Raw genomic sequence first — 25,285 nt, forward strand, 5'->3', positions numbered from 1 at the left:
TAATTCAGTGGCTATGGGGATCTTACCTGTCACAGCTAACATAAATAATAAAATTCACCTATTTTAACTTCTTGTTTTTAATCATTTTAATTATAAAAATTTTAAATTTTATTTTATTTTAATTATTAAATCCATCTATATTTTATGGAATTCTGCATGTGTGAATCTTTTTTTTTTATTTTTTGGGCCATTCCCGGTGATACTCAGGGGTTACTAGTGGCTATGCACTCCGAAATCGCTCCTGGCTTGGGGGGACCATATGGGATTCTGGGGGATTGAACCATGGTCCTTCCTAGGTTAGCATGTGTAAGGCAAACGCCCTACCGCCTGTGCCATTGCTTCGCCCCCATGCATATGTGAATCTTTAGATATAAGTATTTTTTTTTATTTTTGGGCCACACCCGGTGACACTCAGGGGTTTTTCCTGGCTATGCGCTCAGAAGTCGCTCCTGGCTTGGAGGTCCATATGGGACGCCAGGGCATCAAACCACGGTCCATCCTAGGCTAGCGCATGCAAGGCAGGCACCTTACCTCTAGCGCCACCACGCCGGTCCCTACATATAAGTATTTATTTGGTTTGAGGTTATCTTTCAAACTGGCAGAGATCAGTATTTCAGCTTAAGACAGAAGATGAATATGTGCACAAACTGGGATTGGAAGAACTAGATGATACAATTTCCTGAACACATTTAATCAGAGACTATTTTAAAGATGCACAATTCAGTCATACAACTATAACATATTGATTTTTTTAGTCAATATGGAGAGATAGTTGTTAGTCAAGTATTGTCAAGTGATATTGTGGATGACAGACAGAAAGAAACTGTAGTTTTCACAATAGCAGTATATGGTATAGAACTATCCAGTGAAAAAGTAAGTTTTAAGAGAACTATGTGGAAGCTTGTGAGAGGAACATATTTAAAATGTAAATTAAGAAATAATATATATTTGAGGGGCCGGAGAGATAGCATGGAGGTAAGGCGTTTGCCTTTCATGCAGGAGGTCATCGGTTTGAATCCCGGCGCCCCATATGGTCCCCCGTGCCTGCCAGGAGCAATTTCTGAGCCTGGAGCCAGGAATAACCTCTGAGCACTGCCGGGTGTGACCCAAAAACCACAAAAAAAAAAAAAAAAAAAAAAAAAAAGAAATAATATATATTTGATAGAAAAAGAAGAAAAATGTTAATAAAAATAGAAAAATTAAACAAAAATAGTAAAGTAAGGATTAATAGGAAACATCTTTGAAGTCAATTAATAATATTGATTTAGTTATTTAAGCATTAAATTACACACCTTTGGTAAATAGTTTTAAAAATACCTTAGGATAACTGCTTACATGCAACTTACAAATGAACATAACTAAAGTATGCTTGATAATAATTTTGCCTGTACAGATGTGACATATAGAAGAGAATGATCTCTCTTCATGCGAATATCATGCATCATTGTTTTTATTTGGAGTTGCTAGAGTTTGGATACCATCAAGCAGTGATATGGGGTTCCTCCTAGCTGTGTCTAGAAATGACTATTGTAATTTTCAGACTACTTTATAGAGCTCAGGCCTTCGACATACAAAATGTATGTTCTGTCTATTCATCTCCCTGACAACTCTATAGTTTTACTCATTTAATTTTTACTGAATTGCTTTATTTAATTTGGCAAAATTACTCCCATCTCTACATCTTTAGGATGCAACATTCAGAATGTGACTAATTCTGTTTTCATTTATTTTGGACGGGCACATTTGAGTTGCTCATGGATTAAAGCTGGATGTGCTCAGAAATCACTTTATGGTGCTCTGAGGTCTGTATGTGGCACTAAATCATATCTGGATCATCCACATGCAATTCAAGTGCTTTACTCACCATACTGTCTCTTTGGCCCTTAGAATGTGACATCACTAATTTAAGAAAGAAAATATGAAAATAAACTCCTGATCAATGAAAGAAAAAGAAAGATATGAATCAGAGTGCAACTGAGTCTGAAAAATCTGAATCTAGACCAAAAGTCCATATTTGATCTCTGAGACTTTTTTAATAAGGAAAATAGAGACTATATGCCACACCACGAACAATATTTATATTACATTAGTTTTCATTTGTTTTTAGGCCACACCTGGGAGTGCTCAAGGATCACTCCTGGCTTTGTGCTCAGGGATGATGCCTGGTGGTGCTCAGGGGACCATAGCCAGTGCTAGAGATAGAATCTGGGTTGGTCATTGCAAGCAAGTGTTCTATGTAATGTACTCTCTTCCTGGCCCCACCAAACTTGATTTTAAGCATTGAAACTTTCCTAGTCTACCACTCTAATTATAATGTCGCTCTATTGAATGTCTTGGAAAAGCTTTTTTCTAGATACCTTTGCTGAGCTAAACTTATAGGGGGTCCTTAAAGAGACTCTTGCTTACTCACTACTTTCTCCATCACATTTTACTTCACTTCCAGTCTCCTACCTCAGTCCAATGATCATTTCTTTTTCGTGTCCTATGCAGTCAAAATGATGATTACCTTTATTTCTGCCTCTATCTGTATTAGGAAGCTTGCTCTTTATCCAGTTCGATCTCTTGCACTAAAGACTGTACCATTGCTTCCAACCTTGTTCATAATCTAAATTACCATGAAGTCACCTGAAAATTCATCACTTTTTCCTCCATGACAAAATCTATTTGAGCTCATTTAGCATCCTAAAAGACTGAAAAAAAGTTTGGAATTAATATTATTTGATTTTCCTAGATAATATTTTTACCACAGAGTAAATATATAGAAAATAATAGGAAAGTCATTGAAGTTGTCAGAGGCTACCACTGTTGAGATTTTATAAGGAATTCTGGGATTTTTAATATTTATGGTGTAATTCACATATTTAGATGATGAAGAGAATAAGATACAGAATGATTTGAAAATGAGTAATGACTGAGACTTGATATTCTAAGTGAAGTCAAAGTTTCTTTCTTGAAAAGAAACTTTTCAAGGAAAACTTTTCTTTTATGAATGTATATATATATATATATATATATATATATATATATATATATATATATATGTTCAACAATGAAGGACCTGAAAAAATGATAGAAAAATAAGGTAGTATGAAGCAAGAAAAGATGGTGAATAAAAAGCCAGTATGATAAATTCATTATTTGTTGCTTCACATATGTATATATACATATATATGCACATTTATTTTGTCTTGTGTCAATTAATAATTGAGGACTTTTAAAATTGCCTGAGTTTAGTTGTTTTACTTTTATGCTTATTTTATATTCAATAAGTATATCAATCATACTTATTTTAGTATATAATATGTTATAATATAATAATTTGGGGGGCTACACTTGCGTGTGCTCAGGGATTACCCATGGCTGTACTCAAGAATAACTTTTAAGGTGTTTAGGGGTATGTGATGCCATAACCAAATCTTGACCATTCACATGCAATTAGTTAATATTATAATAATATTATAATATACAATAGCATATAAATTGTTCAAACTCAACCTTCTCAACAGAGAACCTACTCTTAAGAAGGTTGACTTTTGCATCCGAATAAGTTGTTAAGAGCAAGTAAAGCCTGATTTCTATTACTTGTAAGACACTCTACTCATTCCATCATCATGACTCAAGAATGACTCTACAGAACTATTTCCTACTCTTATCATTAAAGAGGAATGTACTGAAGTCTTTCCAGTGTGTCGTTATAAAAACATAGAAAAATTTTAGTTGTAAATTTTCTTGGTGCTTCTAATTAGGGATACTTATAAATTTTTTTCTTAAACATCTCTAACTCTTAAGAATAATAATGTTTAATGTATATATTAATGTATATATTAGTTAGATTTTACTGTGCCAACAAATGAGTCTCTGATAAAATAAGAGAAAATTATGAGTTTCATCAAGTTGAGATAAGAGCTGTATAAAGGCAAATTATTTCAGAAAATGCTAGCAGGGAATGAAGTGGAGTGGTAAGTAGCAGAATAAAACAGAAAAGGAGAAAAGTATATTTTGGAGTGGTACAATGTGCAACAGATCTTCTAATGTACATTTTAATTGCTAATCCAGAGCTGAGTGGAAAAGAGGAAATGGGCACCTCTCATTCACAGGTTGTCATTTCATCTGTTAAGTGTTGCTCCATGAAGGGATGATCTCACTGCCTCACAAGGCAGTTCTAGGTTAAAAGGTTAAATATCATGTGTGAATGATAAATACCAAATTTACAGCGTGATGCAGCAGCAGGCAAGAAAAATAGACATCTGAGATAAGGTGCTACCAGATTAGAACTGAACCAAACTAGTTTCCTAATCACTGAAGTTAATGGTGAGCTAAAGGGTAAGAGATGGAATGAATGAAATTTATGGATACTACAGAAAAGCTATGAAAGTAAAATATTCCCAGAGATTGCCCCCGAGATTATAGAAAAATATCTTGAGGAAAATTCCATGCAAGTATCTTAGGGGCAATACTAAGTATCTCAGGGAAAGTTATTTTGGGTGGCATGAGAGTTGAAGAGTGGTCTGAGATCCCTCAGTACGATAGATCCAGAAGAGCTCATTGATCTGATTTGTAGGTTAACTTTCAAGTTCTTAAAATAAATAATAAAATAAAAATAACTAGTTATTTTGTTTTTAATATAAATCTTTAAGCACCATGATTACAAGCATGTTTGTAGTTGGGTTTCAGTCATAAATAGAATAACCCCCTTCACCAGTGCAACATTCCCACTACCAATTTCCCACTCCTCCACCCCTGCCTGTATTCGTAACAGGCATTCTACTTCTCTTATTCTCTAACATTGCCATGCTAGCTGTTAGTGTAGTTATTTCCCTACCAGCATTTACAACTCTTTGTGATGAGCTTTAAATTGTGAGCCAGTCCTTCCAGCCCTTAACTTTATTGTCTGTGGTCCTTTTTACAATAACGTCTTTAATTTTTCTTAAAACCCTTAGATGAGTGAGACTACTTTGTGTCTATCTCTCTCACTCTGACTTATTTCACTCAACATAATAGATTCCATATCATCCACATATAGAAAATTTCATGACTTCATCTCTCCTGATGGCTGCATAATATTCTATTGTGTATGTGTACCACAGTTTCTTTAGCCATTCAGCTGTTGAAGGGCATCTTGGTTGTTTCCAGAGTCTGGTTATTATAAATAGCACTGCAATGATTATAAATGTGAGGAAGGTATTTTTGAACTGTATTTTTGTGTTCTGAGGGTATATCCCAAGGCATAGTTTCAATATCTTTGTGAAAGATCTTTATTTCAGTTAAATATATATTAAATTTTGTGAGGTTAAAAGATGGGAAATTCTTCTTTTTGTTTTTTTTTAGGCCACATCCAGTGACACTCAGGGGTTACTCCTGGCTATGCCAGAAATCACACGTGGTTTGGGGGACTATATGGGACCCTGGGGGATCGAACCACTGTTCTAAGGCTAGTGCACTCAAGGCAGACTCCTTACTGCTTGTGCCACTGCTCCAGCCCCAAAGATGGGAAATTCTTTGAGCATTTTTCTGCAACATGTAGTTTTGGTACTTAATAATATTAATAATATTAATAATAGGAAAAGTTAAAACATATATTATTATATATTATTTATGAAAATGAGCATATATTTTGTGTGACTTTAATTTGATTTCAATTAAAACTTAAAGTAATATACTAGAAACTTACAGTAATAGACTAGATTTTTTATTTTATATGTGAAAAAACTTCTAAAGTATTAAATTTTCCTTTTTTTGTTGTTTTTTTGAGGGGGAAGGGGCACACCTGGCAGTGCTCAGGGTTTCCTCCTGGCTCTGCACTCTGAAATCACTCCTGGCTCAGGGGACCACATGGGATGGCAGATCAAACCCGAGTCTGTCCTGGGTCAGCCGTGTGCAAGGCAAATGCCCTACTGCTGTGCTATCACTTCGGCTCCAGGAAAGTATTAAAATTTCTTTTTTGGGTGGGGCACACCCGGTGACTCTCAGAGGGTTACTCCTGGCTATATGCTCAGAAATTGCTCCTGGCTTGGGGGACCTTATGGGACGGCAGGGGATTGAACCTAGGTCCGCCCTAACCTTAGTGCTCCATGCCACCACTCTGGCTCCATGCATTAAAATTTCTAAAGTAAATATTGTCAGTAGTATCATGGGAATACATTTTAAAGTAGTCAAAAGACAATTGTTTTAGTATTATAAATAGATAAATTATCTCTGGTTTGTATGATGATAAATTTTATTTATTTGGTTTTTGGATCACACCCGGTGTGGTCAGGTTCTACGCTCAGAAATCACTCCTGGCATGCTTGAGGAACTATATGGGATGCTGGGATTTGAACCACAGTCTGTTCTGGGTTGGTTGTGTGCAAGGCAAATGCCTTACCACTGTGCTCTAGCTCCAGTCCCAAATTTTATTTTTTTGCAGTGTTTTATATGAATGTTATATAAAAGCATTAATAAAATATTACATAGGATAAAAATTATCTGCAGATATTTTAAAATAATTTTAGCATGTATTTTTCTTTCTAATCACAACACATTTTCTCTCTGATTTAATGTATGACACATTTGCTATCTGACCTAAAGTGGATGTTAATTATCAATGAGATATGTTAAAATTATTCAAGGGAATTAAGAGTGACAATTTTTGTTTGTATTTATGCTTTTATTTGCCATATAGTTCCTAGCTTTTGAAACTAGACGAATTCTAGAAAATAAAAAAATATATATGTATTAAGATTACTGTAAAACAAATAATATAAGTTTTAAGGAATAAATATAAAAGGTTATATCTTTCTTGTGATATATTTTGGAAATAAAAAGGGTAAAATTATGAGTGAATGATAAATACTAAATCTATTATGGTGATTGTTTCTGAGATGGAAGTATAATAGAAGTTTTACATATATACACAAAATACGACTATGTATAATTTAATAATTATGTTATGTAATCTATAGTATATGTGGTATATAAATGATACATGTCATTTTAGTGTACAACTATTCATCATGTATATACAAAATAGTATATATCATACCTTGTATATATTATGTATACATAGTGATTACTATATTAGGTTAAAAAACTTTAATAACACACACAGATTATAACAGAGAGAAAACAAAAACAATTTAGTATTTTCAGGACGTAAGGCAGGAAGACCTATTAATGTTGAATTATAATTACTGATGCCAGGACTTTATTGTGAAGTGGAAAGGATATAATTAAAAGATTATAATATAATTGGTTGTTACATTATAAAATTATTATATAATAATATTAATATTATACGTTAATATAATATATCATATACTTAATATGATATATTTTCCCCCTTTTTGATCTATCTACTCACTAGGATGTTTTGTAGCTTGAAAAAATAAGGTGTGGGGATTGGCAAAGGTAGTCAAACAGCATGAATAAGGCTCAGTGGTCCATGCCTGTATCATGTTCCCTTCTTCACCTTCTATTCTCCAATATGCTCTTCTCAAATTTCAGCATCACTAAAAATGGGCTTGGTGACCCCTGAACACTAGCAGGCTAGTTCTAAAACAATTGGGCATGATTATGGAGACTTCAGGTCTATATTCCTTTCAGGCAGCATTGCTGGGCAGATTGCCTCAGATCCCCAAGTGTCTCTGAGTTTGACCAATAGAAACATTAAACAATAGAAATATTATTAGCATTATTATTAATATTAACAAATATAATAATAAATATTATTAGCATTTAATATTTTAAAATAAACTATTGAGCCTTAAGAACATTACTATTTACTTACATATATATGTCTTTTAAAAAATGTGTTTTAATTGTTAATATATGCCCAGAAGCACAAGAAACATACCTTAGTTTCTCAACTTTTTAAATGTAAAACTTATTTTAATTTAAAAATATACTGATTTTGTTCAACTTCTCATCCTGCACATTTTGCAATTTAAATATGAATCAATATTTTATATGTAGAGCAAATTGAAGTTGATAATATCTGCTTTATTTTTAGGACTTCATAAGCCAGAGATATGACTCAGCAATAGAGCACAGGAGGTCCTGGGTTTATCCATGGCACTGAAAATAATGATAATATGTGGAATGCTTTACTACTCTTCTTTGATATCTAGTCATGCTTATCTAGCTTATCTTGGTCTTAAAAATACAAGTAGTGCCATTTGATACTCTTCATTGCAATTTGGAAGGACATTTTTCACAGCTTATAGAGAACAAAAATTTTTTGAGTCTTTTACTGTTTTCACTATCTTCAGAGACTGTTCATGATTACAAAGAAAAATGATTTGTGAAAGATATGTCACAAACTAAACACATGTGAGACATTAACTTTTACAATTAATTCTATGCTTCTATGCTTCCAAATATTTCCAACATTCCTAGTGGCTAACAATTTGCGTATGACTATATTTCCTCCTGGAAAATTTTATTGACAATACTATATATTACTTCCCTATTTTAAATGTTTGCATGTGTATTTCGTAAAGTATTTAACACTTATTTTCAGGATAATTTTGATTTTGATCACACAAAGTATACCATTCTTATCCTGCCATAAATGTGTTTTATTAAAATCACCCCACAAAAATTTGAGGTGGTGAATACCTATAATTTTATCACTTAAAGTTTGGATACACTTTAGACAGATGACAGTATCTTTCTTAACTTCTGTGTTTCTGAGAACAGTACTGTTTTAGAATATTACCTAATTAAGTTATGTAATTTATAAGTTGTAATAATGTTTATAAAGGTATGATCAGAAAGACATCAGTTATTTTGTTTTGACCAGTTATTTTGTTGTTATTGCCATTGACATCTAAGGCTCACATTTCACTCATATAATAATATTTGAATAAATGTAACATTAATGTTGTTAGAAAAAATCACAAGTGTTTGATTATTCTGAAGAATTTATTGGGTTGTAACTGAGAGCAGGAAGTAAACTCTTCCATAACACTTGAGAAGATATGACTTTAGTTTCATCTTTTTAACAGAGAAAATTACATTCCTGAGCTGATAATTTTGTGTGAAGCAGTCTGTAGACATTCCAGTTAAACATTTTCAGCTAAATAGATAAACACTGTTTAATCCTCAGGTGTGTACCTTATTATATCATCAATCACTCAGCTATTTTTCTGTTTCATACTCATATTTCTAGAGGGTTGTGAAATACCTAATCTGCTACAGCTGAGTGAGTGAAATTTCAAATTATTGTGTATATTGTTAGAACTTTAAGTACTGAGAAGCAAAGCATAATAACATGCAGTTAGATGCAATGTCACCTTCCTTTTCCAAGACATCCAAGAGATCAGAGGTAATTCTGTTCACACAAATTCTCTCAAGGAGCAATTTAATAAATGTTGGATCAAGACCAACCTGTTTATCTCACAACTGGCTGCTGTTCTGTTGACTTTATCTTTCTAGAAAAACATAAACTACAAAGAAAGAAAATCAGAAAGCAAACTACCCAGGAGAGACAGTAAATGTGAATGAATTTTTATATTTGAAAAGGATTTAGCCTGCACATATCACACAGTGGTCGAGCACATATTCTGTATGTGGTACTGATATGAGATACTGGATTAGATCCCTGGTTCCACCCAACATTCCACAAAAATACACACACAAAAAGCAAATGTGGGCAGGATTTCTTCTCCATAATTCCAGAAAGAATTTAAAGATAATTTATTGTTCCCATTTTATAACTAAATCTACCCTGTCAATATTACAGTTGAATTTCAACTCATAATTTATGACTATAAGAAATGAGCTCATATATGCATGTAAAATTAACTAAGAGATTCAGAGCTATTAAGTTAATAAACTTCCTACACTTAGAAAAACAATTTAAAATTTCTTTTCCTCATTTTACAGTTTGCTCAGTTTAGTGTAATTCCTAGGGTTCCTTTGAGCCCTATTAATGTAAGACTTTATGAATATAAAAACAACTATTTACATTCATAAGGTAGATCTTTGTATATGCTTTATATGAGCTTACATGCAGAATAAAAATTGTGCTTTATATTTGCTATGAATCTTTGTATTATATAAAGTAATTAAAATTATTCTATTCAATTTCCTTTCTGTATTTTTCCTTCTGTTGTTAACATTTTTCTCAATAGATGGTGCTCTTTTCTCAGAGATATTACTTATCTTATTCCTCATTAGTACACCAGGGAGAAATTAGGTTTACACTTTAACAATCATTAATTGATAAAATTTGTCTTATAAGTAAAATAATTCCAAGCAATGCACAGTACTTGACCGTAAGAGCGAATGGTGAAAATTATTTTTAAATAATTGAAAAACCTCCATCCATAGATACCTGCATTAGTTGCCAAATTTATAACACATGTATTATAACTAAATATGAGTCTCTTTTGCTTACAGATGTACACTCTAGTAAGAAGAAAATTCCAAATCAAGAGCTATTTTAAAGTGTTCAAGTATATATCTACTTTAACAAAAGTGAATGTACATTATCTTCTATTTTGCAGGATTTGAACACACATCCATACTTGCATATGTACAGAAATTTCAGGTAGCAGTGAGAGGTTGCACATACTTTGCTCAGTAAACTGAAGCACTGATTCTCTTGAAATACTTCCACTCAAGATTACATCCTACCATCCTCCTCAGAGTAACTATTATAACTTCCCAAACAGTTTATAACCCAGAATGATACTGCTTTGTGATATCCTCTAACCAGTTCCAACTTTTATAGGCATGGAAAAAATCATATGCTGCAAATCTCTGTCTTCTCCCTACAAACATGTAACCCCATTTCAAGAGTCTGAAGGAGTCACCCCTAGCCATCTGCTGCTGCCAACAGCAGTCAATTGTTTGAGGCACAATATCCACTTGTCACAATAATGCAACACAACTCCCATAGAGTAACAGAGAAGCTTACTAACCACATAATCTCAAGTAGACTGAGGTGAAGGTTAGTCTGAAAAGGGGTGTGGAGGGGTGGGGCAGCAAATTATATCTACAACAGCAGGAGGAGAAAAGTTGCCAGGGCTCATGTCTTAGGAGAACTGAGAAGACTCAGTCCCCAACCAGTGAAACTACAAAGAATATTCTATTATGCACCCATTTCTCTTTCCATAGCTCTCATGAAGGAACTATATCTAGATCCCCTTATTATTATTGTTTATTATCATTATTATATAGATGTAAACTTTGTCATGATTGCATCTTTTACCAAAGAATCTTATCTGTTACTAAAATTTTGTTTTACTTTTTTTGTCACTGTAGGGGGCACATGGAAAAGGAAGATATGCACCAACCAGCACCCACTGGATCCTCCAAGATCCCAGTCTCTCTTGGTCTCTCCCTTCGTCTTCCTCTTGCCAAACACCCTGCTAGGGGACTGAGAGGGGGTAGAGAATCGGGTGTCCCTTTTCACCCTTATTCTCCACTGATCTTTCTGCTAAGAGCCCTTTAGCGCCTTCCTTACCTGACAATCACGAACATGACCAGTAAGTTTCCGAAGAGACCCACCACGCACACAATGGAGTAGAGGGCCATGATGATGCTGGCGGTAATGATGGAAGGACTGCCATTCGGGGGGCACAGACTGTCGCTCCTTCCCGGGTCGGTGCTGTTCGGACCGCATGGGTCCGACTGGTTACCCTCTAAGTGGGAGAAGTTGACCCAGGACACCGGGCCAGGCGCTGGGGAGCAGTTTGAGCGCAGGAAGGGATCAGAGCAATTGCTGGCATCGGCCAAGACGCTGTCGCTGTCCATGGTGCTGACTGCTGGCGGGTACCCGGAGCAGAGGTGCCTGAGAGTGCCCCGACTTTCCAGGCTCCACGCGCGTTTCTGCAACGTCCTCTGTGCTGCTACAGCTCCTGCTGCGCCTTAGAGAAATCAAGCCTGGCGGAGCCAGAGAGGAGTGTCAGGAGAATGGAGGCGGGAGTGAGCATCTGACATGATCCCTGGCTTGTAGCCCCCTCCCACCTTCGTAGTAGAGAGGCACGTCCCCAACCCAGAAGCTCTGGGCAAAGGGGGGAGGATGCTGTGGGATCCAGAGCCTGCAGGGGAGGGAGAAGAGTAAAGGGGTGGATTTTGTGCAAAGAGATCCAAACCATCTCTACTCTTTTCCACTGTCTGTTCAAGCACAGCTCAGGAGGGCTACGAATGGAAAGGGATTTGCCTGAGGAGGAGCATGGAGTGGGACTGATTTATCCAGCCAAAAAGCATAAGCAATGGAGAGAAAACACTTTATTTTATCAAAGTCTCCTTCTCTGTATAGGGGCCTAGAAAGACACTGGCCTGATGCAAATATGACAACACCTTCAACCCTGAGTTCTTCCATCCTCATTGCCTCTGGCAAACATCTGGGACAGGAGAACATAAAGTGCTCTCCTTGAGTCTCCTGCCTCTATCTCCTACATGGAATCCTGGTCCACAGCCAGAGGTAACTGTTTCTAATAAATCCACAATCTTTTTCAAACTTGCCAAATTCAAGAGTGATACTTTCTCTGAAAAAATGAGAAAAAATGTTATAGAGTAAACATATTCTTCTTATATCTTCTAAGTTAGATATTAGTTTTGCATATCTTTTCTTTATGGAAATTTAAGAGACACAAGACCATTATAAAACAGGGAACCTTGGTTTCTAGGGAAGTTGAGAGAAAATGGTGTTTCTCACAAAATCTAGTCTTCCAGACCTGTTCTGAATTATTAAATGTTTCTCCAAAAATTCAATCTTATAGATTCATTTAGAATGATTAAATATCCAGTTAGTCTCTAGATGTTTTTCAAGGGCATGTGCTTCTCATTGCAAAGTGTTTGAAACAGAAGGCTTTTTGCATTCTTTTGGTGCTAGGTTTAGTGCAGAAATTTTAGGATATCTGAAAGGGGATCAAACAAAGCTTTTGAGAAATATTGATATGTGTTTATTTATTACATACACTTAAGAACTTGATACTTCATCTTTAATTCCAGTCAGGTTAAGTTAGAAATAAGTAAATCAACCAGGAATAAATATTTCTTGGTAAAGTTAATTCTAATGCAAAGGTAATTTTTATTTTTAATTTATTTATTTTGCTCATAATGGCTTACATATCTTTCACAGTAGTATTTTAGGTACATATCAACATTGAATCAGGGGACTACCCATCACCAAATTTGTCCTCCCCATCCCAGTTCCCCTTCTGCAACCATATACCCCACCATCACCCCCCGACTGCTAGAGTAGGTGGTCCCCTCTTTGTCCAGCTCACTATTAGTGATCATATATCTGTTTGGTCCTGGTATCCTCCCCTGTCTCTCCCTCTATTTAAGAAGTGGAGCTAGATAAGTCTAGTTATGTGGCTTTGTTTGAAGGAAAGAAAAGCAATAGATTGGGGTACAAAATAAGAGAAAAAAAAACAAATATGCTGAAAATATGTGGAGTCCTTCCAGAGGATTTCAACCTCAGTTTGAGAGATGATGTGATAAAGGCAATTGAAACACCACCACAATACAGAAAAAATATCAAATTAAGTATCCAGTGAGCAACACAGCAATAAAGATGAGCACCACACAACAGACTCAGTTCTGAAATCAGCTCATGCCGGAGTGCAAAAAGAAAGAGAAAGGTAAGAAAAAATAAAATAAAATAATATAAAATAATATTGGAGACATCAACTTCAATCTCAAGACTAATATAAAGACGTCAAAAAATCAATCCATCAATAAATCAAGATGTGGAAAAATGATTGTTTTGTGCTTTTTCTCTTTTCTTTCCCCCCCTGCATAGGCACAGTAATTATTGGGGATATTATAGAGGAAATTCTTTTGGCCTAGGAGATACAGGGTTTCTCCCCCATGAAGTGTACAGTCATGGGATTAACTATAGACTCCTCTCATGATCATTTACTCTCCCCTCGGTGCTTTCGTGGTGTATGGAAGACTTCTGTTGCATCATGGATGGTAAAATCAGACCTCTGTATCTAGAGATCTTGGTGACTGTGCAGCTCAAGGAATGGAGCTTATGATGAAGTCTTTCTTTGTGGTTCTAGCAGTTCTATTTCTTCAGTGTTGTTTTAATCCATCTTCTGTGGTTGGTGGTCTTGGTCATTATGTTGCTCCTAGGATGGAGCCTGGGATAAAGTCTTTCGTTATGTTTCCGGAAGACCTGTTCAGTTGCGGTTGTCTCAGTCAGACTTCTGGAATTGGAGCTCTTGTTTGTTGAACAGATCGTAGACCAAAAGCTAGGTTAGAGCTTTTTAATGGTGTTGTTGTTGGTGGTGGTCCCTGGATGTATACTGTCCAGTCCTGGTTGTAACATCCAGTCATGTGTATATAGCAATCTTGGCTTTTGAACAGATCAAAAGGGCGACATGTTTTCTGATTTTGTCTTATCGATGGCTGATGAGGAAGAACAACTTGCTCTTAGATCAAGTTGTTCCCATTTCCTCGTTGTCAGGTTATCAATTTAGCACTGCCACATGTTGGCATCAAAGCAGCATTATGCATGCCCTGGAGGGGATTGGGCTCTTGGAACTGTTGTGGAGAACTCTGTCGTTTCTGGAGTCTAAGTTGTTTCTACATGACATACGTTTATGGTGAGAGATGTCCTTGTGTTGTAAAGTATGAGTTCTTATCCCTAGTAGATAAGAGCTAGTTTGTACACCTAAAATTTCCCCTTTGTTTAATATGTCTTTGCAGGAAGAAGTGGTGCTACATTATATTGCTGGTGGATTTGGGGTTGAAGAGAGAAGAAAACAGACACCCGACAAAAACTAGGAATATATATACTCACACATATCTAAAGGAAAAAGAGAGTTTCTTTAAAAAAAAAGATTAAATAAAAGACGTAATTAAGGGAGTAAAGTGGGGATGGGAGAGATAACATGGGGACAAGGCGTCTGTCCTTCCTGTAGAAGGATGGTGGCTCAAATTCTGGCATCCCCTATGGTCCTCCATGCCAACAGGGGCAATCTTCATGCATAAAGTCAGGAGCACCCTCTGAGTGCCACCAGGAGTGACCCAAAAGAAACAAAAAAAATCAAATCAAATAACAAAAACTAAAACAAAACAAAACAAACAAGAAAAAATGAACAAGGATAAAAAAGAAAAATAAAAAAGAGGAAAAAGGGAGAAAGTGGTACAGGAGATTACATTACATTTGGGGAGAAACAGGATAAGAGGTAGTGTTATATAGGTCTATATTTATGATGAAAGTACAGGCTTCCCCATTGTCTTTTGAGATTTTCTTGTGAAGTGTGGGGTTCATGCAGGGAGGTCTTGGGTAGAGTTCTTGCAGTGGGGGTCCTTTGGAGCTAGTTCCCACATTCAGGAGAGGTGATAAGGATGGCCACACTGCATGGGTCAGTTGGGGTGTTGGTTGTATTTTCTTGCCGGGAATCAGGTGAGAGTTTGGGTGGGTGTCTCTTCACTTGTGTAGTGGGTACTGGCTCATTGGGGGTAGGAGGTCTTGATGCCTAATGGATTAAGAACTGAGGGTAAAGAGTTATAATGTGGTGGGGATATCGAGGGTGGGATTGAGGGGTGAAGGGATAGCTAGATTTCTGGGGGAGCGGGAGGGGATAGTATATGGGAGGAGTTATATAGGGTATAGGTATTGGTGTTTGTGGTTTAAGTTTGTTCCTTAAGGAGCATTCCTATCTCTGTGTGCTCCTGCCCACATATAAACTTATAGAAGTTAGTTTAGGTGTATATTAATGTAGAGAGGTCAGGAGGGCAAGAGGTGCACTGAGTACAGAAAAATAGGTAAATACAGTACTTGTAAGGAAAGAAGACTAATAGTTCAACTTTTGGATATGTATAGGTTTCGTGTCTCGAGTACTGACTATTGTGTTAGTGAGGTCTATCTATATAGGTGTTTACCCTTTGCAGTATTGTCCACAGTGCCCTATATGTCACCTTTCCTTTCCTATAGAGGGGGTAACCTTGTGATTTTTATTTGACATAGATTGAATTGATATTAGTGAGGAGGAGAAGGTGGAGGAAGAGGGAGACAAGAAGAGAGAGCTGGAAAAAAAAACAAACCAACAGTCAAACAACAACAACAAAAAAAATACGAAGTAATGAGAAGGGAGGGTATAAGAGAAAGTGCCTGTTAGTTTGGTTGAACATGTTCGATGCTTAGGCCTTGTGGTATAATTCTGTAGGTCACGGTTCTTGCTTCGGTGATCTGGCTGGTCATGTGTTTTAGGTTGTAAAAGCAGGCATAATCTAGGGATAAAGGGTATGTTAAAGAGTTTTATCCAGCCATTTTCATGGTTCAAGCAGAGTATGGTGCCACATGTGAGTGAGCACCAAGGTACCACTGTAGGATGTTCACCCTTTGTATGCAGGAACCCCGATGAATAGAAAAACTGAGTGTTACTTTAAATGTGGTAAGGTTAAGGCATTCACACATAATGTTTTGAGATGTTTCTGTTGGACTCGGTAATTTTCCATCTTAATCTTTACCTGTATAAGATCCCTAGTTAAGTAATTATGGACCTTTGTAGTAAAACGATAATTACATACCTGTTCTCTCTATGCTGCTGTTTCTGCTGTTGCTGGTTTCTTTATGATATAATGTGTTAACAGGCTTTGTGTTGTTTCTCTTCCTTTTGTTTTGGGCTCTACTCCCCGGTATATGATGATTATTACAGTGTTTCAGATTTCTATCATGTTACCCCCTGTTATTTAATTGTGGGGTATTGGTTGTATATCTGGTGTATATAATAGGTGCTTCAGAATAGTGCTATCATTCTGTGTTTATCTTTCATCTTCTGGCTTGCTTCGTTTAACATAATATGTTCTAGGTCCATCCACGTTGCTGCAAAGTCTGTGATTGTATCATTTCTGACTGCCATTTAGTATTCCATTGTGTATAGACACCACATCTTAATGATCCACGCATCTGTTGTTAAACATCGAGTTTGGTTCCAAGACTTGGCTATTATACTGAAAGCTTTAATAAATAATACGGTGCACACATACTTTGGGATAAATGTCCTTCCGACTTGGGGGTAGATACCTAGGAGAGCAATTGCTGGGTCAAATGGCAGCTCAATTCTGAGTTCCTTGAGCACTCTCCAGACTGCTCTCCTTAGGTGTTGGACTAGGGGGCATTCCCACCAGCAGTGGATGAGAGTGCCTTTCATACCACATCCCCGCCAACACAGATTGTTCCCATTATTTTTTATGTGAGCCATCCTCACTGGTGTAAGGTGGCACCTCATTGTTGTCTTGATTTGGATTTCCCTAATGATGAGTGAAGGTGAGCATGTTTTCATGTGTTTGTTAGCCATCTTTCAGTCTTCCTTGGAAAAGTGTCTATTCATTTCATCTCCCCATTTTTCTATGGCTTTATTTAGTTTTGGGGGACTCAGCCTTCTGAGTGCTTTGTATATTCGTGTTATTAGCCCTTTATCTGATGTGTTGAGTGTGATGAATTTTTTTTCCATTCAGTTAGCTGTCTTCTTGTATTAAGTTGGGTTTCCATCATCATGCAGAAGCTACTTAGTTTGATGTAATCCCATTTGTTTATGTTTGATGCTAAAATCCTTGCCATTGGTGTTCCATCCTCAAAGACTTTTTAATATATAGTTCTTCGAGTGTTCTGCCTATTTTTTCAATAAACTTTAAAGATTTTGATCTAATTTCAAGATCTTAATTCATTTTGAGTTGACTTTTGTATAAGGAGTGAGGTATGGGTCAATTTTCAGATGGTTTTCCAGTTGTACCAACACCATTTGTTAAAGAGTTTGTTTGTTACATTTCAAGTTTTTGGCTCTATTGTCAAATATAAGTTGACTGTATATCTGGGGATTTATGTCTGGAAATTCTATTCTAACCCACTGGTCTGAGGCTGTTTTTGTTCCAGTACCATGCTGTTTTGATCACTATGGCTTTATAGTATAGCTTCAGGTTAGGTAAAGAGATGCCACCCAGCTTCTGGTTTTTTACTATCTGTTTGGCTATCCTGGGTCTTTTGTGGTTCCAGATAAATTTTATGATTGATTGTTCTAAGTCTTGAAAGAATGATGCCTGAATTTGGATGGGGTTTGCATTGAATATATTTAGAAGTTTGGGTAGGATAATCATTTTGATTATGTTGATTCTACCTACCCATGAGCATGAGATGTTCTTCCATTTCCTTAGATCCTCTTCAATTTCTTCTGAAGTGTTTTGAAAGTTCCATGGTATAGGTCCTTCACTTCCCTTGTAAGGTTGATTCCTAGGTACTTGATAGTTTTTGATACTATTTTAAATGGAATTATATTTTTAATCTCTCTCCTCAGCTTCGTTATATTTATAGAGAAACACTACTGTCTTTTGTGTATTGACTTTGTATCCAGCCACTTTGCTGTAATGGTTCATTGTTTCTAGGAGTTTTACTGTGGACTCTTTAGGGTTTTTGATGTATATCATATCATCTGCAAAAAGAGATAGTTTGAGTTCCTCTTTCCCAATTTGGATTCCTTTGATTCCCTTCTCTTGTTGGATTGCGCTTGCAAGACTTCTAAGATTATATTGAATAGGAGTGGAGAGAGTGGACAGCCTTGCCTAGTTTCTGATCTTAGTGGAAATGCTTCTAGTTTTTCACCATTAAGGATAATGTTGACTGTGGGCTTTTCGTAGATAGCTGTAACTATCTTTAGGAAGGTTCCTTCTAACCCTATTTTAGTGAGTGTCTTCAGCATGAAAGGGTGTTGGATTTTGTCAAGCGCCTTCTCTGCATCAATTGATATGTCATGTGGTTCTTGCCTTTCTTGTAGTTGATGTGGTGTATGATGTTGATTGATTTGCATATGTTGAACCAATCTTGCATTCCTGAGATAAACCCCACTTGGTCGTGGTGTATGATCTTTTTGATAAAGCGCCATATTCTGTTTGCTAAGATTTTGTTTAGTATCTTTGCATCTATGTTCATTAGTGAGATTGGTCTGTAGTTTTCTTTCTGGTGGTGTCTTTGCCCTCTTTGGGAATGAGTGTGATATTAGCTTCATAAAAGGAGTTGGGAGGATTCCTGTTTTTTCAATGGTTTGGAAGAGCCTGTGGGAAAGTGATAGTAAGTATTCTTGGAATGTTTGATAGAATTCACCTGTAAATCCATCTGGGACTGAGCTTTTGTTCTTATGGAGTTTCTTAATTACATCTTCAATTTCCTCTGAAGTGATTGGTCTGTTTAGGCTTTTTATGTCTTCCTTTTCCATTCTCGGAAGATGGTAGTTTTTCAGGAATCTGTCAATTTCTACTGGGTTCTCTAGCCTAACTGAGTATAGTTGTTCATAATTTGATCTCATGATATGTTGTATTTCTTGGGGTTCTGTTGTAATCTCTCCCCTTTCATTTGTGATCCTATTTATTTGGGTGTTTTCCCTCTTTTTTTGGTGAGTTTTGCCAGTGGTTTGTCTATCTTGTTGATTTTTTCGAAAAAACAACTCCTCATTGATTTTTTGTATTGTTTTCTTAGTTTCTATGCTGTTTATTTATGCTCTGGTTTTTACTATTTCTTGCCTTCTGGTTGTGGTTGGATTTCTTTGCTGCTGTTGTTCCAATTCCTTGAGGTGATCCTTTAAACTGTTGATTTTGTCATTTTTCCTCTTTCTTGACATAGGCCTGTATTGCTGAGTTTCCCCCTAATTACTGATTTTGTTGTGTCCCACAAATTTTGACAAGTCGTAACTTCATTATCAGTTGTCTCAAGGAATCTTTTTATTCTTCCTTGAGTGCTCTTTGATCCAGCTGTTGTTGAGCAGCATGTTGTTTAATCTCCAGGTATTAGTTTTTCTCCATTGCTTCTTCTTGCAGTCAATTTTGACCTCTGTTGCATAGTGATCTGATAGGGTGCTTCTTATGATCCTTACATCTGTGGTCTTATATAGGTTAGATTTGAATCCTAAGACATGGTCTATTCTGGAGAAGGTTCCAGGGGGGCTTGAGAAGAATGTGTATTCTGTTTTCTGGGGTGGAGGGATGTCTATTACCCTTACATCTTCTAATTTTTCATTTAGGGCTCTTATTTCTTTGCTCTTTTTCTGTCTTCTGGATCTGTCCAGTGGTGATAGTGGAGTATTGAGATCTCCTGCTATTATCACATTTCCCTTCATGTGTTTCTCCAGGTTAGTGAGCAACTGCCTCACATATTTTTCTGACTCTACATTAGATGCATAAATATTGATCAGGGTTAGTACCTCTTGATCTAGAATTCCCCTGATTAGTGTGTAGTGACCCTCTTTGCCTCTGATCACTTTCTTGAGGTTGAATGGTATTTGGTCTGATATAAGAAAGGCTGTCCCTGCTCGTTTTGTTTTCCATTGGCTTGAAAAATTGTTTTCCATCCTTTTATTCTAAGCCTATGCCTGTCCTGTACTGGTACGTGTGTTTCTTGCAGGCAGCAGAAGTCCAGTTTATGTTTTCTAATCCAGTTCTCTACTCTGTTTCTTTTAATGGGAGAGTGTATGCTGTTAACATTTAGGGAGATTATTGACAGAGAAGGCTCTTGTGCTGTTGTGTTGTGTAGGGTGGTTATTGTTACAATGGAGGATTTGGATTGTTTAGTTCATCTCTGAGTAGGTCATTTAGGATCTTTTTTTTTTTTGCACAAAAACTGCAAGTTCGTTTTTGTTTGAGAATGTTTTTAGACTACTATCCCATATGAATGACAGTTTTGCTGAGAATTGTATCCTAGGCTGGAAATTTCTTTCATTCAGTAGTTTAAATATTTCATTCTACTGTCTTCTTGCTTTAATTGTTTCAAATGGGAGGTCTGATTTGATTATTATATCCCTTCCTTTGTACTTGAGGTTCTTTTTTTCCCTCATTGCTTTAAGGTGTTCATCTTTCTCTTTCTTGCCATTAGAATTACTATATGTCTTGGTGTGGTTTATTAGGGTCTATTTTATTAAGGAATCTTTTCACTTCCTGGATTTACAGGGAGTCCTCTTTCCAAAGGGTGGCGAAGTTTTCTGCTATTATTACCCTAACTACTTGTTCTTCCCCTTTCCCTGTTTTCTCCCCTTCTGGTATACTTACAATTCTTAGATTATTTCTTTTGTCTTTGTTTATTAAGTACTGGACTTTTCCCTCCCGTGCCTTGCCTCTTAATTCCTTGTTGGTTTCCTGGTCGTTTTTGGCTGCAGTTTTCTTTTGAGTACTACTATGTGCTTCTCCAACTCTGTAATTCTGCTCGTCTGGCTTTTTATGATGTCTGTTAATTCCTTTAATTCCTTTTTTTATGGAGTCTCTCATGTTCTGTATTGGATCTTCTTTAATTTGGTTAATTTGTTCCTCCATGGATTTCTTGTACTCGATGGCTAGTGATTCTCTCATTTCTTTTACCATGGCTTGCATTTTATTTCTCATGGCTGCTTTTAAATCTTCCTCTCTTGGATCTGTGCATTTTGGTGGACTTGGGAACTTAGTAGGGGTTCTCTCTGTATCTCCGGCTGTTAGGGTCCTCTTCAGTTTTCCCATGTTTTTTCTGCAGTTATTGGTATGGCTTGGAGGGCATTTTGCTTTTGCTCTCTCAGTTGTGGAGTTGGGTCCCTTCTCTGGGTTGCAGCTATGAGTGGGACTGTTGTGTGGGCTGTCTGAGGTTTGGTCTCTAGTGTGCCCACTAGTGGGAGCCTGGTTAGTGTCCCCCCCTCTTGCTGCCAGCCAGTGCAGTACCGCTCCTGGCCACAGTGGTGGGGGCACTGTTGAGCCTGGCTCCTTTGCCCTCCTTCCCTACCTGGATGTCAGTGGAGCTCCGCCTCCTCCAGGCCTCTGCCAGAAACACCTCTTGTCATAGTTCCTAGCCCATCCCAGCTGGGGCACTGGAGACCTCGAAGACATGGCCAGGAGTAGGGTGGAGGCAGTGGAAAGTCGCCTGGAGAATGCCGCCACGGGAAACCTCAGAGACGCGGGGAGGGGCAGAGGTGCCGGGAGTTCCCCTACCTTTCTGCCCCGGGAAACCTCAGACACGCGGGCCGTAATTTTTCTTTCTATTCACATGTATCTCTGTGCCTTGGTATATTGTTTAACAATAAACTTTGGCATTCAATATCCTCAATTGGTAGTACAAAGCTATACATTTCCAGAGTAGGAAGAGGAGAGAATATTTAATTTAATTATTATTGCAAGTTATTGTTATCTAAAAGATCTTACAGGTAAACATATTTAAATTATTTTGACACTGTTCAGAATTATTTTTATTTTCTTAGAGTATAGAATTTCACCATTAAAACAATGTGGTACTGAAATAAAGACAGATGCTCAGATCAATGAAACATAAAATCAATTAATCTTTGTTTTTTTTTTTTTTTTTTTTTTTTTTGGATTTTGGGCCACACCCGGTAATGCTCAGGGGTTACTCCTGGCTATGCGCTCAGAAGTTGCTCCTGGCTTGGGGGACCATATGGGACGCCGGGGGATCAAACTGTGGTCCGTCCAAGGCTAGCGCAGGCAAGGCAGGCACCTTACCTCTTGCGCCACCGCCCGGCCCCTAAAATCAATTAATCTTTGACAAAGAGGCAAGAAGCTCAAAATGAAGCAAAAAAAAGATTCTTCAACAAGAGGTCTGGGACAATTTCTCAGCCACATTCAAAAAAACAAACTCAGACCTTCATCTAACATCATGCATAAAAGTCAAATCAAAATGGATTAAAGACCTTAATATCAGACCTGAAACTATAAGTTATATTAAAAAAAAACATAGGAAAAACACTCCATGACACTGAGACTAAATACATCTTCAAGAAGGAAATGCCACTATCTAAGTAAGTGGAAGCAGAGATAAAAAGATGGGATTATGTTAAGCTGAGAATCTTCTGCACCTCAAAGGAAATAATGCTGAGAATACAAAATCCACCCACAGAATGGGAGAAACTATTCACCCAAAACACATCAGATAAGAAGCTAATATCTAAGATATACTGACAGAACTTAAGATAAAAATATCTAACCCCATCAAGAAATTTCCTCAAAGAAGAAATTCAGATGGCCAAAAGTTACATGAAAAAATGATCCATGGGGGCCGGAGTGATAGCACAGTGGTAAGGTGTTTACCTTTCATGCAGCCAACACAGGACGAACCCCAGTTTGAATCCCTCCATTCTAAAGGTCCGCTGAGCCTGCCAGGAGTGACTTCTGAGCACAGAGCCAAGGGTAACACACCTCCAGGTGAGACCCAAAGACCAAAAAAATGCCCCATATTACTAACCATCAGGGAGATGCAAATCAAAACAACAATGAGTTATCTCACATCACAGAGATAGGGACATATCACAAAGAACAAGAACAACCACTGCTGGTGTGATGTGGGGAGAAAGGAACTCTCATTCACTGTCTGTGGGAATGCCATCTAGAATTTCACCAATAAAATGTTTTAGAGATCTCCTAGAGATTGATAAAAATAGCTGATCCCATGCTATTTTTAATCAATGTATCAATTCTTTCATATTAAACTAAATCTGTATTATTCCGCCTCTTGAAGATACCTTGGATGACCAGAATCTTTGAAATTTAAGATACTTATAATACACTGACATTGAAGTCAAGTCATTTAGTTAATTTTGGTTTTGTGACTTTCTAGATATGTTATATTCTATGTGTTAAATAGGATTTTTCACTAACTTAAAAATTTAATAAAACTCCAATATGTTTATGAGAAGAACTAAAGATATCAATGCAAAATTGTTTAATAATAGTTAATTGTTAGTATATTTCACTTACTTAAAAATAATAGTCTTTTGGGGCTGGAGCAGTACAGCAGTAGGATGTTTGCCTTGCACGCAGCTGCACAGGACAGACCTGGGTTTGATCCCAGGTGTCCTATATGGTCCCCAAATCCATGAGCACTTTCTGAGCTCACAGCCAGGAGTAACCCCTGAGCATCACTGGGTGTGGCCCACAAATGAACAAACACAAAAATGATAATAGTCTCTTTTCCACGTTTAACACTGTTTCTTTCAGCTGTTTCTTTTCAATTTAGTTTTGAATTCATTCAGCAGGTCTTTCTTCTGTTCTATTTACACTTAATATGTGTATCTGTTCTGCAGCCCACTATATGGCAGAACCTAGAAGTCAGTCTAATCAATAAAAATTAAGCAAGATTATGAACCATTTTTATCAATGTAGATATTATTCACTTATTTTAAATTACTTTGCTCTTTTGATTTTACTTGGATTATTATTTTTACTGATGAAATTTATTTCTTTTCTTTTTTAGTTTTTAGGCCACAGCCTTGAGCTTCTGTGTTCCACAGATCATAGAAATGCAATTATGACAAAATTCTCCTAGCACTTAAATTCTGCTTTCAACCCAATTGCACATCTGCTTTTGTAAAAAAAAAAAAAAAAAAAAAAAAGAGAGAGCTTTATTTTTTGCTTTCATGTAAATACCATCAGGCTATTTAATTTTCATTTAAATAAAATATTTCGCTGTTATCTGTAACTCAAGTTTTATTTTCAATATAGCTTTCTTATATCTTCATTTATTCCAACACTTTAAAATCTGCCTTCTTCACTTTGACTTTTGCTGCTGTTACTCTACTAGAGAGGCTTTCATAGAGTTTTGCATTAACTCTGCTGCATTTTTAGTCCCATTATTTCAGTTTGGAGTTTTCTAATTTCCATATTTGTGGTCTGTTAAGATCGATCTATGCTCCCCTTGAGTTCCATGAACATCTTTCATATCTCCACTCTAAACTCTCTTTCTGAGAGGTCAACCAGGTAGTTGGCACTTTTTGGCTCATCAGAGCTGCCATCCTCATACTTAACGCATGCAGTTGTCCTTTGTTGTTTCCTATTGCCACCCTTTAACTGTAATTCTGTGTATTGCAATGGGGTTCATACTATATAAAAACTGTGCAGCTGCCGAGCAAAACAGAGCACAAACCAGCTTTAGGTTTGGCCCTCAAAAACAGTCTGCTGTAGCCAAAGCAGGTAGGGGTCAAAGAGCAGTGGATTGATCCACCCCTGCCTTTAGTCAGACTCCAGAGAGCTCAGATCTCTGTGCTCCTCCAAGATGGACCCAGGGATCCCTTCTTCACTTTGAAAGGCACAGGGTCTTTTGTAATACCAGCCTAATGGTGTTTGTCTTCTCTCATAGAATATATCTTCTGATACTTTTATTTTTTATTTATCTTTTTATTCAAAAACACCACTATGACAATTTCTTTTGTTGACACCTATAGTTTATTTTTTATTTTTTGATTCTCTTTATTTGTTTGTTTTTTTGGGGGGGTCACACTTGGCAGGCTCAAGGGACCATATGAGATGTCAGGGATTAACCTGGGTTAGTTGCATGCAAGGCAAATGTCCTATCAGCTGTACTATCGCTCTGGCCTTTAATTTTCTT

At 36.8% G+C, this 25,285-nt stretch overlaps 1 protein-coding gene across 1 annotated transcript in view; it reads right to left on the reverse strand.

Annotated features, from left to right (window-relative positions):
• Positions 1–11,819, reverse strand: part of OPRM1 (opioid receptor mu 1) — a 90,028-nt gene extending 78,209 nt beyond the window's left edge. Inside the window, exon 1 of the mRNA XM_049765386.1 lies at positions 11,450–11,819. Within this exon, the coding sequence (XP_049621343.1) occupies positions 11,450–11,739 (290 nt within the window). The 5' untranslated portion in view covers positions 11,740–11,819. The remainder of the gene's footprint in view (positions 1–11,449) is intronic.
• Positions 11,820–25,285: the final 13,466 nt, after the last annotated feature.

This window comes from Suncus etruscus, chromosome 18 (genome assembly GCF_024139225.1).
Source record: "Suncus etruscus isolate mSunEtr1 chromosome 18, mSunEtr1.pri.cur, whole genome shotgun sequence".
NCBI lineage: Eukaryota > Metazoa > Chordata > Mammalia > Eulipotyphla > Soricidae > Suncus > Suncus etruscus.